Consider the following 15,911-nt stretch of genomic DNA (forward strand, 5'->3'; position numbering starts at 1 on the left):
AGCAAGCTGGGCAGGGGGTTGGGGTGTGGGAGGGGGCGAGGGCTTTGGACTGGGGTGCATGCTCTGGGGTGGGGCCAAAAATGAGGGGTTCAGAGTGCAGAGGGGGGCTCCTGGCTGGGGTGTGAGGGGCTCTGGCTGGGGATGTGGGCTCTGGTGTGGGACTGGGGCTGAGGAGTTCAGTGTGTGGGAGGGGGCTCTGGGAGGGAGTTTGGGTGTGGGACAGGGCTCAGGGCTGGGGTAGGGCGTTAGGGTGCAGAAGGGGGTGAAGGGTGTGGGGTCCAGGTGGCACTCACCTCAGGCAGCTCCCGGAAGTGGCCAGCATGTCCGGCTCCCAGGAGGAGGCATGGCCAGGCGGCTCTGCACGCTGCCCCTGTCCCAAGTGCCACCCTGACAGCTCTCATTGGCCGTGGTTCCTGGCACTCTTGCCCCACCCCTTCCCTGAGGCCCCTGCCCTGCCCCTTCTCCAAAGCCCCGCCCCACTCACTCCATCCCTCCCTCCCTCTGTTGCTTGATCTCACACACAGAGGGTTGAGATGCAGGCTCTGGGCTGGGGCAGAGGGGTTCAGAGTATGGGAGGGGGCTGGAGCCTGGAGCAGGGGGTGTGGGGTGCAAGCTCTGGGAGAGAGTTTGGGTGCAGGAGGGGGCTCAGGGCTGGGGCAGAGGATTGGGGTGCAGGAGGGGGTAAGGGGTGTGGGCTCCAGTCAGGTGGTGCTCATCTCGGGGGGCTCCTGGGCAGTGGCACAGTGGGGCTAAGGCAGGCTCCCGTTGGCCTTGGCCCTGCACCTCTACCAGAAGTGGCCCACTCATCCCTGTGGCCCCTAGGGGGGTGGGTTCCACCCTGTCCATGCCCTCAGGCACACACACCAGTTCCTGGCCAATGGGAGCTGCGGATTCGGTGCTCGAGGCAGCACCCAGAGACCCCCTGACTTCCCCCCTAGGGGTCACAGGGATGTGCTGTCTGCTTTCGGGAGCGGCGCTTAGCCTCACTGCACCACCAGACATTTAGTGGCCTAAACTCTCCTGGTTTGGCTTCAGTAGCCTCCGGGAGAAAGAGCCCAGTTCCAGGAGACTCCTGGTGAAACCGGGAGGGTTGGCAACTCTTCCCGCCCATGGCGGAGGAGCACATGTATAAAACTCGAGCATTGCTGGAGCATGCTCTTTTCAGGGGCAGTGAGAGCTCCCCTGTTTCTGGGCCCTCTTGCCCCTGCGGTGCTGAGTGCGAGACCAGCGTGGCATTGCACTATGAACCTTGCACGGCTCCGTGCAATGCGCAAACTCAGGAGTGGGCCACTTGCTGCCCCTGCTTTCTCTGTACACTACATAGGAGGGTTTGAAATGTCCTGGGAGAGCAGCCCCTAGGCGCGGCCAATGCACTGAACCCCATCGAGCCTCTAATCCTGACCCAGCCCTGCAGCAGCCACGGCTCAGCGCCTCCCGGAACCTTCCTCGGCCGGGCTTTACGCGTAGACGGAGCTCTTTAGCTGCAGCACCTGAGTCAGTGGGCGGGGTTTGCCTGTGATGGGCGGCAGTGTGAGCCAATAGGAAACAGGAATGCTCGGCGTCTCTTTGTTCCGGCCAATGGAAGGGCGGGGGGGGCTGGCTCCAGGAAGTGCCTGTGGTGGGCGGAGAGTTGGCGCGGGGCGGACTCGGGCTGGGGACAAGCAGGGGGCAACATGTCGGAGAGGAAGGTTTTGAATGTGAGTCGGGGGCAGCGTGCGGCGCGGCCCGGAAACGGGGGGAGGGGAGAGCTGGGGGCCCCGTCTCGGGGGAGGGGACCGGTAGTGGGGGAGGTCGGGACCGGATCCCCGTAGCGGGGGCGGGGAGTAAGGGGAGAGCTGGGGGCTCCGGGGGGGGAGGGGAGAGCTGGGGCCCCGTAGCGGGGGAGGGAAGGGAAGGGGAGAGCTGGGGGCCCCGTAGCGGGGGAGGGGAGGAAGAGAGCTGGGGGCCCCGTAGTGGGGGAGGGGAGGAAGAGAGCTGGGGGCCCCGTAGCGGGGGAGGGAAGGGAAGGGGAGAGCTGGGGTCCCCGTACCGGGGGAGGGGAGAGCTGGGGGCCCCGTACCGGGGGAGGGGAGGAAGAGAGCTGGGGGCCCGTAGCGGGGGAGGGGAGAGCTGGGGGCAGTGTCTGTTCTGCTGAGAGGCCTTATAAGCTTTGCGTGTGGGTAGGTTCTGAAGTGAGTGTGGGGAACCCTGACTTGGAGGCCCTGCTCCAATCCTCAGTGGATCCCAAAGTGCTGGAGCAATGGGTGATACCCTCCCCCCCACCCCACTTCACACCTTCACCCCACAGCCTCCCCGCTGATCCCGTTCTGCTTTGTTCTTGTAGAAATACTACCCGCCGGACTTCGATCCGTCTAAAATCCCAAAGCTCAAGCTCCCAAAGGACCGGCAATATGTTGTGCGGTTGATGGCCCCGTTCAACATGAGGTGAGGGAGGTGTTGCTGGCAATACATGTACCGGAGAACCTATGGGAAGAGTTTGGCGGGTTTCATAGGATATCCCTCCCCTTGGTTCTTTACTGTGTTTCCATCGAGCTGACCATATATTGGGATGGAGGGTGAATCTAGCTATTTGCTGACCATACTGACTGGATTTTGGTAATAAGGAATGCTTGTGAGGCTTTGGCTGCTTTTTTTTGAGCGAGTTACTGGGTGCACCACAATATTTACAATGGACATAACCTTTTTGGGGGCAAGTCAATTTTGTATAGCTATTAACTAAATATCAGAATCTCCTCTAGAATGGCTTAATCTACACACTCCCAAACTACTATGTATGCACATATAGCCTGATGCTTAAATGCCAGGGCTGACCAAATGTTCCCCTGCCATATTCATAAGGGGCTTTCAGGCAGGCCTGAGGGCAGCATGACCAGACTCAAGTCCACTCAGGCTTTTCTTTATGATGGACACACCTGCCTATTTAGATTCAGCCTCTACTGTTGCTGTAAAAACCTCACAGAAACCAGGGAGGTGGAAAGGATGGTCTAGTGGATGTGACTCTGGCGACCTGGGTTCAATTCCTGGCTTGGCTACAGACTTGTGGTGTGAGCTTGGGCAAGTTACCCAATCAGCCCTGTGTCTAAATGCCCTGTGTTTGTTTTTTAACTATCTGGCCACACATAATAATTATATAATAATATCCATTAATGACGGTGAGGTCCTGAGAAACTGCAGTGATGAAGGTTATATAAGTACCTAAATGTCCAGAATGTGCAGGTGAATGCCCCACTCTGGAGCAGTATGTCAGAGGGAGGCAACTGTCAATCAACAGAAGTGACACTGATCAAAGATTAAATGGAAAAAATAGCAATGTATCTAATGTCTTTCTGTTCTGGTCATCTTAGAGGTTATGGATAACAATAGGCACCAAATGTTCAGATGGGAATGTGATTCTCAAGTTACAATGCCCATTAAAACTAGGCTCAGCCCCCTTGTTTGTCAGTTAGACTCCTGTCTTTCTCTAGTCTTGTATTACATTGTAGACCTAATTCACTTTCTCTTTGCTTTCTGTAGGTGCAAGACTTGCGGTGAATACATCTATAAAGGCAAGAAGTTTAATGCTCGCAAAGAGACGGTTCAGAATGAAGTGTACCTGGGACTTCCCATCTTTCGCTTCTACATCAAGTGCACCCGCTGCCTGGCAGAAATCACGTTCAAGGTGAAGGTTTTGAGAGTTCTGTAGCTGGGCTCTTGATTTCGGGGGAGGCACCCTGGTGTAGATCAGGGCAGTGAGTGTCAGGAGATCTCCATTCTAGTCCTAGATGGTTCCCAACAAATGCTACTATTTTAAGATAACCAGAGGTCAAATTTTGCATCCTAACTACGTCATCTCTATTCCCTTTTTAACAAATAGTAAAGTGTCTCATCCACAGTCTGAGTAGGGCACTATTGCGGCTCAAATGTCCGAGTACAGTGGGTGTTTCTAGGGCATTAATAATCATTCTTTTGGAAGGTGATGTGAATAAAACAAGGTTGAAGTGCTTTGTGTAGTTTTATGTGTTGCTTTGAAAGTCATCCTGGCTGTTCATTACCAGCACTGAATGGATTGACAGTGACTGGAGTAGTAGCAGCCTGTGGCACATTCATAATAATTCCCTTACGTTGCCCCTGTCTTCCTCAGACGGATCCTGAGAACACAGACTACACCATGGAACATGGTGCCACTCGGAACTTCCAAGCTGAGAAGCTGTTGGAGGAAGAGGAGAAGAGAGTGCAGAAGGAGAGAGAGGAGGAAGAGCTGAACAATCCCATGAAGGTATTTGAATGCCCTCCCCTAAGTCCTAAATATTAGACTGAGATTTGCAGGCCTCAGGCCACTTGTGCTTCAGTGCATTGAAGGAGGCTACTGCCCCAGTTCTGCAACTTCGGAACTGGCCTAGGCAGAGCTGGTAACTGGGGTCCCTGCTGGCAGTAAGGTCTGTCTTAGCCTGGAATGAGTGAAGGGAGTTTACCACAATCTTTGCTTGAACTTCTAAAGATCTGAAAACGAGGCTCCCCATACTCATGCTATTGCACGTCTAGTACTCATGCTAAACTCTGTTGCTTGGGTACCATGGCTGCAGGCACTTTTGAATTGCCATACTAGTAATGGAAGCTAATGGGATTGTTTAGTCTGCAGAAGAGAAGAATAAGGGGGGATTTGATAGCTGCTTTCAACTACCTGAAAGGGGGTTCCAAAGAGAATGAATCTAGACTATTCTCAGTGGTACCAGATGACAGAACAAGGAGTAATGGTCTCAAGTTGCAGTGGGGAAGGTTTAGGTTGGCTATTAGGAAAAACTTTTTCACTAGAAGGGTGGTGAAGCACTGGAATGGGCTACCTAGGGAGGTGGTGGAATCGCCTTCCTTAGAGGTTTTTAAGGTCAGACTTGACAAAGCCCTGGCTGGGATGGTTTAGTTGGAGTTGGTCCTGCTTTGAGCAGGGGGTTGGACTAGATACCTCCTGAGGTCCCTTCCAACCCTGATATCCTATGGTTCTATAATACAGTTCCTGAATTGTCGGTGTGGCTTACCCAGTACTTCAAGGGCTTTTCGGCTTTCGCTGCTAGGTTTTGGAGAACCGGACAAAGGACTCCAAGCTGGAGATGGAGGTTCTGGAGAACCTGCAAGAGCTGAAGGAGCTGAACCAGCGTCAGGCAAATGTGGACTTTGAATCTATGCTGAAGCAGTATAAGGACTATGAGGAGGAGCGGAAACGAAGGGAGCTAGAGGAGGATGAGACGGAGATGAAGTGAGTCAGCTGGAAATGTTGCTCATATTTGAGTTCTGGTCACACCTGGATATGTGACACTTTCCAGGCTGCCCCCTGTGGGGTGGGCAATGATATTAACACCCCCCACACTATTTTAATGGGAGGGACAGTGCCAGAGATCCAAAGGAGGGTAACACTTGCAATCTGAGGATTGGGATGTGAGGAGATCTAGTAGGATGGCTGATGTCCCACCTATCTAGACATAACAGGTAAAGGACACACATGAGGAGTGGTGGCCCTAATACTGAAAGAGGTAAGGGAAATATAAGTGACCTGTTCCTCCACAGGGAGGCGTTTGCATGCCAAAAATCATGGTCCCAGTTGGCATTTTCGGCGAAGAGATCAGAAACTGAGCTGGCCTCTGAGACTGAACTCTCCTTGAGAGAAGGCCTCTTCCAGGGTGTAGGGCTAAAGTACCTTTGTGTCAGGGTGTGGGGAGAAACCCTACCGCAGTGTCTATGATAATATTCTGGGGCTAAATGAAAGACCTTTCAGCAGCACTGAACTGCACCTAAAAAGGGGACTTGGAGTGCTGCACGGATTCCAGGCCTGCTAAACCGTAACAGCTAACACTAGGAAGGGAAGATGGTGTCTGGCAGCTCTGTGGGAGCTGTTGAATTCTGGCAGAGTGCCTGTCCCTGCTCAGTTGTAACATATCAGAACTATAGTGTGTGCAGGACAACACTGCTCTCTGCAGGTCTCATGAAGGTGGATGGTTTTTATTGTGTCATAGACTCCAAGGCCAAAAGTCCACGAAGATAATCTAGGGTTTATCTTCACTGCCGAGGTAAATTGATCTAAATTATGCTACTCCCAGCTACGTGAATAACACTCTCCAGTGGACTTCCCTTATGTTTCTGAAAGAGCTGGAGTACTGGGGTCCACCGGAGAGTGCTCTGCCGTCGATTTTAGTGGGTCTTCACTAGACCTGCTAAATCGACCCTGCTGCATCGATTGCAGCAGCAATCTCCCCATAGTGAAGACCATCCCCTAGTCTGGGGGTGGGCAAGATTTTTGGCCCGAGGGCCACACCTGGGTGGGGAAATTGCATGCAGGGCCATGTAATGTAGGGATGGGGCAGGGGGCTGGGGTGTGGGAGGGAGTGCGGGGTGTGGAGGGGGTGTTGTATGCAGGAAGGGGCTCAGAGTAAGGGGTTGGGGTACAGGGTGTGGCAGAGGTCTCAGGGCTGGAGTGTGGGGTGCAGTAGGGTTTTTGGGTGCGGGTTCTGGCGCAGTGCCACCTACCTTGAATGGCTCCAGGGTGGCAGCGGCGCACAGCGGGACTAAGGCAGGCTCCCTGCCTGCCCTGGCCCCGCACTGCTCCCAGAGGCTGCCAGCACCATGTCCCTGCGGCCCCTGAGGAAGGGGAAGGGAGGAGGCAGAGAGCTCCGTGTGCTGCCCTCGCCTGCAGGTACGTCCCTCCCTCGAAGCTCCCGTTGTCTGCAGTTCCCCGTTCCTGGCCATTGGAGCTGCAGGGGGGGTGCCTGCAGGCGAGGACAGTACCTGGAGTCCTCTGCTCCCCCCACCCCCTGCCCTGGAATACTTGCGAGAGCAGATCTTTTAGAAAAATCTTCCAGTTTTGATTTAAAAGTTACCAGTGATGGAGAATCCACCACTGACCCTTAGTAAATAGTTCCAATGGTTAATTATTCTCTCAATTAAAAATGTAACTCCTTACTTCAGTCTGAATTTTAGTTTCAAGTTCCAGCCCTTGGATTGTGCTCTACCTCCATCTGCTAGATTGAAGAGCCTATTACCAAATATTTGTTGCCCATGTGGGCACATATAGACTGTAATCAAGTCACTCTGTTACACCTCTCTGGGGGATCCCTTTGATTTGCAGAGCTATGCTGGAACAAGCCCAGAGCAGGCGATTCCTGGAAGACTCTGACTCTGATGAGGAAGCTGCCCAAGTGCCCTCAAGATCAGTACCAAAAGCGAAACCCACAGACATCTTGCAGGAGGTAAATTCTGGGGGTAGGGGCTTTTCCAGCTTTGTGGCTCTCCAAGATGGGAGATTTTTCCACAAGGGGACAAACTAAAACCCAGCATACCACACTGCATGAGAAGTCCCCGGGTTTGGAGACTTTGAGACACAATTGCCTCTTTTCGTGCCTAGTTTAGAAAATGTGGCTCATTGTGTATTAGACTGAAAGGAAGAAATGAGAGGTTTTGGTCGAAGTAAACTTCAGCCTGTATCAGCTAGCAGAGGGGCTCATCTCCATGGGGGTGAGCTGCTGCTAAGAGCCCCCACCCCTACTGTCATGCCTGATGATGGTTCAGTGGTCAGCACGTTGCTTCTGGCTTTGCTCCCTGGTTTAATCATCGTACAAACTGAAGTCACATCAATGCAAGATTAGCAGTGATGGAAGATGCCAGCGGGACAGCCCTGAAGACCGAAGCCCTGTGTTTATACACATCAGGGCAAGCGCCCCTGCATGATCCCAGCCTATTGTTCTGATGCTTGCTCTGAGGCGGAGAGAGCTCAGTCCTTGGTATAATCTCCACAGAGGATCCAGCAAACAGGCCAGTTAGTGCCATTTGCAGATGTCGCTTTTTGATGTCGATCCCTGTCCACTGAGACCGTCAAACAGTGCAGGCTTCTGAAAGCTTTCAAATGACTCCCAAGCCAGGCTGGAGTTGAGCTGTGAAATGTTCCCTGTCCCAGTGCTAATCCTTCTGAGCCATCTAGTCACTAGTGTGTTAAACCCAGTGGTTGTTCCAGCAGCCAACACGTGAGGTCACAGAAGCTGGATACTGGAAAGTCCTGTTGCACACATCTGGATCACCCCTCTACCAATGGACAACTATGCCTGCTGACCAGTGTCTCTTCCAGGCTTGCTGTGGATGCCCCAAGCAACGGGGCATCAGCCCTGGCTAGGCTCTTCCACAGCCTTCTCGATCTCTGTGACAGCAAGCTTTCCCTGGTATTCAGCCTGAATCTTCCTGGGCTGATTTCGTTCCTCTGCACTTAACAATGCGCTATCCCATCCTAGCCAAATCCTTTCTTGACACCCTTTAGCTATCCAGAGAGGGGCTTTCTCCTTGCTGCTCTGCAACATGTTACCTCTGTGTATGCAGCTCCAAACCACCCTTGATTTTGACGAAGATGTAACATTTTGCACAGTCTCTCTTCCCCCACTAGCGGATCCAAGGACAGAAAATGTTAATATCTGTGCTCCCTTCTGTAGGATACCGAGCCCCAGAGTAAGAAGCTAAAGATTGAAAGCTGGGAGAGGAGTGTGGGCAAACTGAACAGCAAGTCCCAGCTGGCAGGCCTGGTCACTGTGAAGAAACAGACCCCGGGCTCCACCACGGCTAACGGTGTGGGGAAGCAGGCTACACAGTGTGGGGAAGCAGGGAAGCAGAGCTCAGGTAACTTTGGTTCAGTCTCACCTGCATGGCGATGTGGGATCTGATTAGCCACTTAACTCCAGCCCACCAAGGTGGGGTCTAACAGCATGGTGACATCAAGCAGTTTAATCTCATGTGTCTATGTTGTCTTCAGTTATATGTTGCAGTTTAGTAATTCATGACCCAATAGAACTTTGCCAGAATGGCATCAAGTCTGGGTGTTGGGATTTCCAGCAGGGCTAATGCCCAGTGTTTCAGAGAGGAAGCTGTCTCCTCTCTCCTGCCTCCCGTATAGCGCATTGTTATGGGGAAGTAAAATTCCTTCCTGACCGCTCTGGCAAAGAGCTTGTGCTCTGATGCATGAGGGCTGATTGCCAGTGTCTCAGCTTGTATATTAACATTTTGGTGCTCAGATACAATGATGGTGCCAGTCTGTAGAAGTACCATGATAAATACATCTCTACCCCGATATAACACGACCCGATATAACGCGGTAAAGCAGCATTCCGGGGGGGCAGGGCTGCACACTCCGGTGGATCAAAGCAAGTTCGATATAACACGGTTTCACCTATAACGCAGTAAGATATTTTGGCTCCCGAGGGCAACGTTATATCGAGGTAGAGGTGTATATTGATATTGTTGCTCATAAAACAGCTCCTCTGGTTGTTCCGTGTCTGTACAACACTTAACCCAAAGGAGTCCTGGCCCATAACTGAGGCTCCTAGGTGCTACAGTAATACAGAGGGTAATGCGAGACCAGCCATGGGGTTTGAATTTACTGTGCCGTTCCAAAACGTACTTTCCACAGTGCGGTTAGGGCAGTTGGCACAGCTGTCTGCTGCAGTAACATGAACAGCCCGCAGCTGATCAGAAGCCATCTTTCATCTTCCTTTTAAGTTGGTTAAATCTCCTTTTACTGTAGAGGGAGGTTATGTTGTATGCTGTGATATTTGGATAACGCGATTCTGCCTTCCCCAAACTCCCCTCACTTCCAGTTGCACACAGCATTCGTTCCTTCCTGTCTTAAACCATTGCGTGGGGTTGCCTTGTTCTGTTGAACAGCAGCTGTGTTCCAACGCAGAGGTGGCTGCATTTTGATGGCTGGGGAAATGATCCCAGCCCTCTGGGTAGTTTGTTAATCTTTTTGAATGACAGGTGCTATGTAAGATTACGTTGGCTGCTGATCCAAACCTGGTGTTTCATGAATGGCCCAGTTGAATGATGTTTTCCCAATGTGATCCACACAGCAGTCCCTCCGCCCCCCTTTCCAGCTCGAGAGCTTGTACACAAAAGACAGTTTCACACACTGGAGGCCACCTCACAGACAGCATCTGTGTTAGACTGAGGTTTGACTCACCTCACCCTCTTCTAGTTAGGTGGAAGCCTTCTATGCTTAAGTATCTCAGACGTTTCCATTCTCTTATGTCACCATCAGGGGGCAGGAGGGGAGCCTCCATAGAAATGCAACCATCTCAACGTCAAACCTTTTAATCCTCATTGAGATTCAGACAAGGTGCCAAGGAAACTGTTTTATGCCAGGTCCTAATGCCTGGTGTTGCAGCGGGTGCTCAGAACATGGCAGTGCCCATCCAGGCAAGAGCAGGAGTGATTTCCTCGGGCTTCCATAAGGTGCAGCTCTCTGTTCTCCAGCCATGGGTGTGGGGTGTGAATGATTGAACCTGCTCTGTTTGGCTTCTAGATGCTGGAAGTTGGAGCTCCTCGCTACCTGCTGTGACCCAGCCCCCATCAGCAGCCCAGGGCTCTTCCCTCAGTCTGCTGGGGGCGTATTCCGACAGCGAAGACAGTACCAGTGACTGAGTCTGTGGGTCTCTGCTGAGAGCTGTCGCTCCGCTTCCTTACCCTGCTGGAGTAGAGCGAAGCCAGGAGTTGACAATGGGATGCAGTGAGGGCAGAGTTTCCTCTCTCCACCCCACCACCAGGCAGCTGCTGTCCTAACAACCGAATCCTGCCAGAGAGCTGGCGTCCTTATGCATAGACGCTCCCCGTGGGATTCCCAGGCCGTCTGCACACATGGCCAGTCGTGTGTAATCGGAGCTGCCCTCCCTTCCTGGAAACCCCTAATATATCGTCATGTTGCAGCATTCCTTCAAACTGGGATACAGGGGGACTGCTTCCAATGCAAGCAGATTGCCTCCAGGCATCTCTTCCCATTAAACATCCATCAATCCGGGCTCCTGTCAGCCTGTCGTGAGTGATGGTGGCACCAGCAAACCAGAGCTGCCCAGGGGAAGAATCTCTATTAGATGAGACAAGCTTCCTCTTTTCAGGCATGTTTCCAGCATCTTCGGAGAAAGGTTCCTGACCACGTGTTTGGGGAGATCAGGGAGTAGAAAGTGGCTGCCTGGCCCGATAGCAGGAGCAGAGCCCCAAAGCATGTCGGAAGGGGCTGAGAGCAGCAGGTCACTCACTGTGGCTGGAATCCATCATGCTGTGTCTTATCGAAAACCTTGTCAGCAGCAGCTAAGTGGAGGGTAATGAAGTGTGTGGTTCTATATACCATCATCTCCCTCACCACGCAGCAGTCTCCTGGAATTCCTGTAAAACCCAGTCTGTTTCCAGACCCCTCTGTTAACTCTTCCCGTGTCTGAATTCTTGGCATGGGGCTGCGATCTTCTCTTCTGTCCTCAACGTTGCTACATTTAGCCTGTGCTAAAGTTAGAGGCAGCGCTAGCGCCTCTCATTTCCCATGAGGATCATGCAATTTTTAAACACAGATGTTTAACTTCAGATGTAATAAAGAGTTCTGAAGAGCATTTCTCCCTTCTCCTGTCATTCTTTGTAAAGGGGTCTTCAGATGGTGTTGCCTAGTGGTTAGGGTAGGAGATTGGGAGACAGGACTCCTGGGTTCTCTTGCTGGCTGCGTGTGTGACCTTTTTAGTTGAGACACAGGGAGTCACTAAATCACCTGCCTGAGAGGTCTACAGGAATATGTTGAGGGTGGATTAATTAATTGACTCGCTGGAGTGGGGATGGAAAAGATTTAAAGTCCTGGATCAAATCTGTGCCCACAGAATATGCAGAGGATTCAGACGAGCTCAGCAACTGCGTGCTTGCTTCATGCTATTGTGTCCTTAGCTCATAGACTTTCAGATCGTAAGGGACCATCCTGGTCATCTAGTCTGGTCTCCTGCCCATCGCTGGCCACAGAACCTCACCCCTTCCTGCTCCTGTACTAGACCCCTGATGCCTGGCTGAGTTACTGAAGTCCTCAAATCACAATGTAAAGACTTCAAGTTACAGAGCATCCGCCATTTATAGTAGTTTAAACATGCAAGTGACCCATGCCCGATGCTGCAGAGAAAGGCGAAACCTTCCCAGAGTCCTGAAGCCCATTAAGGTCTCCAAGCAGAGTCAGGAAAAAAAACCCCAAACCACCCTGCGGTCTCTGTTCCCCCAAAGTCCTTTCCTAGCTCTGTGTAATGTACTTTCCCTGGGTTCTCCAGCTTTCCCATGACATGCTGTGGGGGTTTCTAGGCCTCTCTCCCTGCCCCGTTCTGTCTTCCTGTGGCCTTCTAACTGGGTGAGTCAGACAAGACAAGGTCAAACAACTGGCCGAGATTCAGGCAATAACCTCTTTGTCTCAAGTCATTCCTAACTATGGCCTGGGCCCCCGCCCCCATAAAGGCAGTCCCAGCTCCAGCAGCTCGTTACCCGAATGCTCAGGAGCAGGCAGCGGAGAGTGACCACAAGGGGCAAATGAAGCCTTGAGTGTCCCCCTCTGTCACTGTGGAGGGAGGGTGAAGCTGCCCAGCTGTAGCTTTACTGAAATCCACGACTCCTGCGAAGAGCACCAGGAGGATGCGTCTGCCAGAGGCTTTGATTTAGGGGTGTGCCGAGCCAGAGACTGCCCTTGTGAAGGCTGGAAGCCCTGCTCAGGGGGGCAGTCACAGCAGGGCCTTGTCTGATCACTGTCAGGCGTAAGGAGGGGCGAGCTGTGCACTGGAGCAGTGCTCTGAATTCCTGCCAGCCTTACAAAGGTTAAACCAATAGCCGCAGGGAGACGCTTGACGCTGTCATCCAGTGCTGCTGCTTGGTCTCACTCTCCCCTGCCTCCTTTTTGGGAGTGGGGGCTGGCAGGGGACGGGCGCTCCTTTGGAAAGGCAAGGGCCGGGCTGCTCCTGCTGTGGAGCCTGTGTGTGAACTGCATGGTGCGTTCGGGGGTGCACCCAGCCAGGCCCTGGAAAGGAGCCGGCAGCCAGGAGATGCTCACTCTGCTGAGAGACATTAATGGGATTCCGAACTCTCGTAATTAGATTAATCTAAAAAGGGTGAGCGAATGCCCCTGGGGGAGCTGAGGAAGGTGCAGCCAGCCTTGCTGGCGAAGCAGTGCCAGTCTGCCTCCGCCAGACCTGCTGGCTCCATGAGTGTAGCAGCCCTGCGGCTCTGGTTTACCCACGGCGATCAATGGAATTACTCTGTCTCATGGAATCCCATTTCTCTTGGGCCTCGGTCGCTTTTCCTTTGTGATGACAACGGGGAGGACTCCGTGCTCTCCCTGGCAGGAGACACGTACCGCATTGCCGCTGCTGGAGGAGCACCGTGGCAGGGACGACTTGCTTTCGTCAGAATGTTACCAGCGTTTCTGTGATCAGACTCCCTCTCGGCAGCCAGTTAGAACCGGGCTGTGGCATTGTGCGCATGTGGCAACAGCTGCTGGGTGACACTTTGAAAAGATTGTTTCCCATGTGCCAGGTTCCTCCCCCTTCTGCCCCACATCCCACTGCTAGCCCCCGCGACTCGCCGTGATTTGTATCACAATAGCGCCCAGAGGTCCCAAGCAAGATCAGGGTCCCATTGTGCCTGGTGCTGTATGTACCCCTACAGCAGGGCTGTCCCTGCCCCAAAGAGTGAGGGAGAAGGCTGCTGTGGCCTCATTCACAGCGGGGGGGTGGGTAGCCCAGGGCTCTCTCAACTTTCTTCCTGAGGTCACCCAGGCAGTGTGCTGCAAAAGTGGGGCTTGAAGCCAGTACTCCAAAGTCCCATAGTGATGCCTGCTCTGCAAGCCCATCCATCTTGCTGCCATGCACTAGAGACGGGTCCTTATTTCCTCAGCTTCTAGTGTAACCTGGGTGCTCCATGTGCCTGTCTGGAGTTGAGAGACTTCAGTTCATTCCAGGTAAACAGAAGAGCCTGCCAGCCCCGTTTTCAATGGGCCACCTCGGAGCCCTCCCCTCCAATGAGCCTGCCTGCCTGCTACCAGCGAATCTTTTCCACATGCCTTCACTGCTCCTTGATCCGCAGGATCATCCGCTCTGCCATGGCCACTTACACCCCCGTCCCCATCTGATCACATGATCCTAGGGGCTTTCCATTCCACTACCTGGTGTGGGTAGGGTGACCAGATGTCCTGATTTTATAGGGACAGTCCTGATTTTGGGGTCTTTTTCTTATGTAGGCTCCTATTACCCCCTACCCGTTTCCTGATTTTTCACATTTGTGGTCTGGTCACCCAAGGTGCGGGGTACGATCCATCTCTGCCTCATTGCCTCCCCAATTGTTCCATTCTTCACCCTCTGTCCTCCTCGATCGTTATCATCCTCTTCAGGCAGCGCTTGTCAAACCTTATCGGAGCTGGCTTCCGTCAGGCTTGCGTTTCCCTGGGTCTCCCAGCTGCGTAGCACTGTTGGGAGAGTCTCCCAGGCGTTTGACAAGAGGGAGACAGTGGCAAAGATGGCAGGGAGTATGGCTTGTTGTAAGGTATGGGCCTGGGAGCAGGGGGGTTTTATCCCTGGCTCTGCCACTGGCCATAGGCAAGCCGCTTGCCCTCCTTGTGCCTCAGTTTCCCTGTCTGCTAAAGGCCACTCTGACCTGCCAGGCAGAGTGTTTGTGACACTTGGCTAATGTGCGTTCGTAGAGCGAGTTGAGAACATTGGATGGAAGGTGCTAGGGAAAGGCAAAGTGTTATTAAAAGAGTTACTAAGTGTTATTAAGAAACAGCATTAGGTGACCGTAACAAGTGTTCATTGTAACAAATGGGAGACTCAGCGCAAGTTATTTATGGCCATCCTCAAAGGGACTGAAACCAATGGAAGGTAGGAGCCTTAAATATCTTTGAGGATCTGGACCATGGGGCTTTTCTGCACCGTGCCGCAGTGCAGGCTACAGGGGTATGAACTGTAGAGTGCTCGAACTGCCCCTGCTGGCGCGAACTAACAGGTACCTACTGCCCGTTAACATAGCGCTGTTTGAAACAGGACGGCATCCATGCGAGCGAGGTACCTTTTAGTTCGCGCCAGCAGGGTCTACGCAGGGCTCTTAGAGCCTGTGCAATACATTCGAGCACCCCTCAGTTCACACCCCCATAGTCTGCCCTGCAGCACTGCACGGACTAGCCCTTAAAGTTGCAATTTAGGGCTTGATCCTGCCGAATAGTTATGTCGGTCACCCGGTGCCTCCCTGTCACGCAGTCATCGGAGGGCGGTGCTGAGCAGACTGGATTTACACAACGGCAGGGCGAGGAGCGGTTAAGGATTTCGTTCAGCCCTTGGCCAGTGCAGGGCCGGTGCAGCTCCTGTAGTCTCAGGGTTCTGGCTGGTAATGTGGAGGATGGCCCTTTAACCGGGTTCCTGAAGGTCATTGGCCCACAGCTCTTGTTGCCTGCATATTAGGCAGGGACTCACCCTACATGCTCATGATGGTCTCTTCTCGCCTTCAAATCTGTGCAGTGAAATGTGGCATTTGCCCAGCCTAGGGATCACTTTAGACAGATACAAACCAGGCCCCAGTGGTTACTGTCCACATGCACGACATGCAAGTGAGCAGCGCAGAGTGTTATCACTGTCTGGATCTGCAAAGCAAGGTCACAACTCCCTCCTCCCCCCCCAGCCTGCTTCTCCTCCTGCAGAGCTGCCCTTCATTGCCATGGGAGGCGGGCGTGCAGCAGGACCAGCGTTTCCACTGCTCATGAAGTGTCTGTGGCTGAGCTGATCCTGTGTACAGGGTGGTGGCATCCCTCTTTACCCCCTACCCCGAGGCACTCTTCATTACTGCTGTGCTTGGGGGAACCTTGCTCCATCCTATTACCTTCCCAGCCCTGCTCAGCCTCCAGGTTAGCAGCTCCCGCTGGCTTAGCACGCCGTGTAATAAACCCATACGGAGGCTTTTGATTTTGCCAGCACAATTGCATTACTCCCTGTTAAAAATGGCTCAGCCTGGGGTAATAAATTGGAGGTGTCAGAGCTGTTTGCTTCTTCATCTCCTTTCATTACCCAGAGCAGTGATTGATCTCTGCTGTTGCTGTCCTCCAGCGGCACTGGGGAAAGAAAATGGGAATTGCGAGTACCGAT

At 53.0% G+C, this 15,911-nt stretch overlaps 1 protein-coding gene across 1 annotated transcript; it reads left to right on the top strand.

Moving 5' to 3' along the window:
- The first annotated feature begins 1,619 nt into the window (after positions 1-1,619).
- YJU2 (YJU2 splicing factor homolog) lies at positions 1,620-11,378 on the top strand. Its single transcript, XM_050934508.1, has 8 exons — positions 1,620-1,697; positions 2,324-2,424; positions 3,514-3,658; positions 4,121-4,255; positions 5,049-5,230; positions 7,094-7,214; positions 8,442-8,625; positions 10,304-11,378. Exons 1-8 carry the CDS (start codon positions 1,674-1,676, stop codon positions 10,420-10,422), a joined length of 1,011 nt encoding a protein of 336 aa, XP_050790465.1. The 5' UTR covers positions 1,620-1,673; the 3' UTR covers positions 10,423-11,378.
- Positions 11,379-15,911: the final 4,533 nt, after the last annotated feature.

Source organism: Gopherus flavomarginatus, chromosome 24, assembly GCF_025201925.1.
Source record: "Gopherus flavomarginatus isolate rGopFla2 chromosome 24, rGopFla2.mat.asm, whole genome shotgun sequence".
Lineage (NCBI taxonomy): Eukaryota > Metazoa > Chordata > Testudines > Testudinidae > Gopherus > Gopherus flavomarginatus.

What these genes read in the sequence shown, in the direction of transcription:
- YJU2 (XM_050934508.1), top strand. Translation starts at nt 1,674, where the DNA reads ATGTCGGAGAGGAAGGTTTTGAAT. An exon ending in AGCTGAACAATCCCATGAAG is followed by an intron (nt 4,256 to 5,048) that starts GTATTTGAATGC and finishes TTTCGCTGCTAG; the next exon opens with GTTTTGGAGAACCGGACAAA. An exon ending in GAGGATGAGACGGAGATGAA is followed by an intron (nt 5,231 to 7,093) that starts GTGAGTCAGCTG and finishes TTTGATTTGCAG; the next exon opens with AGCTATGCTGGAACAAGCCC.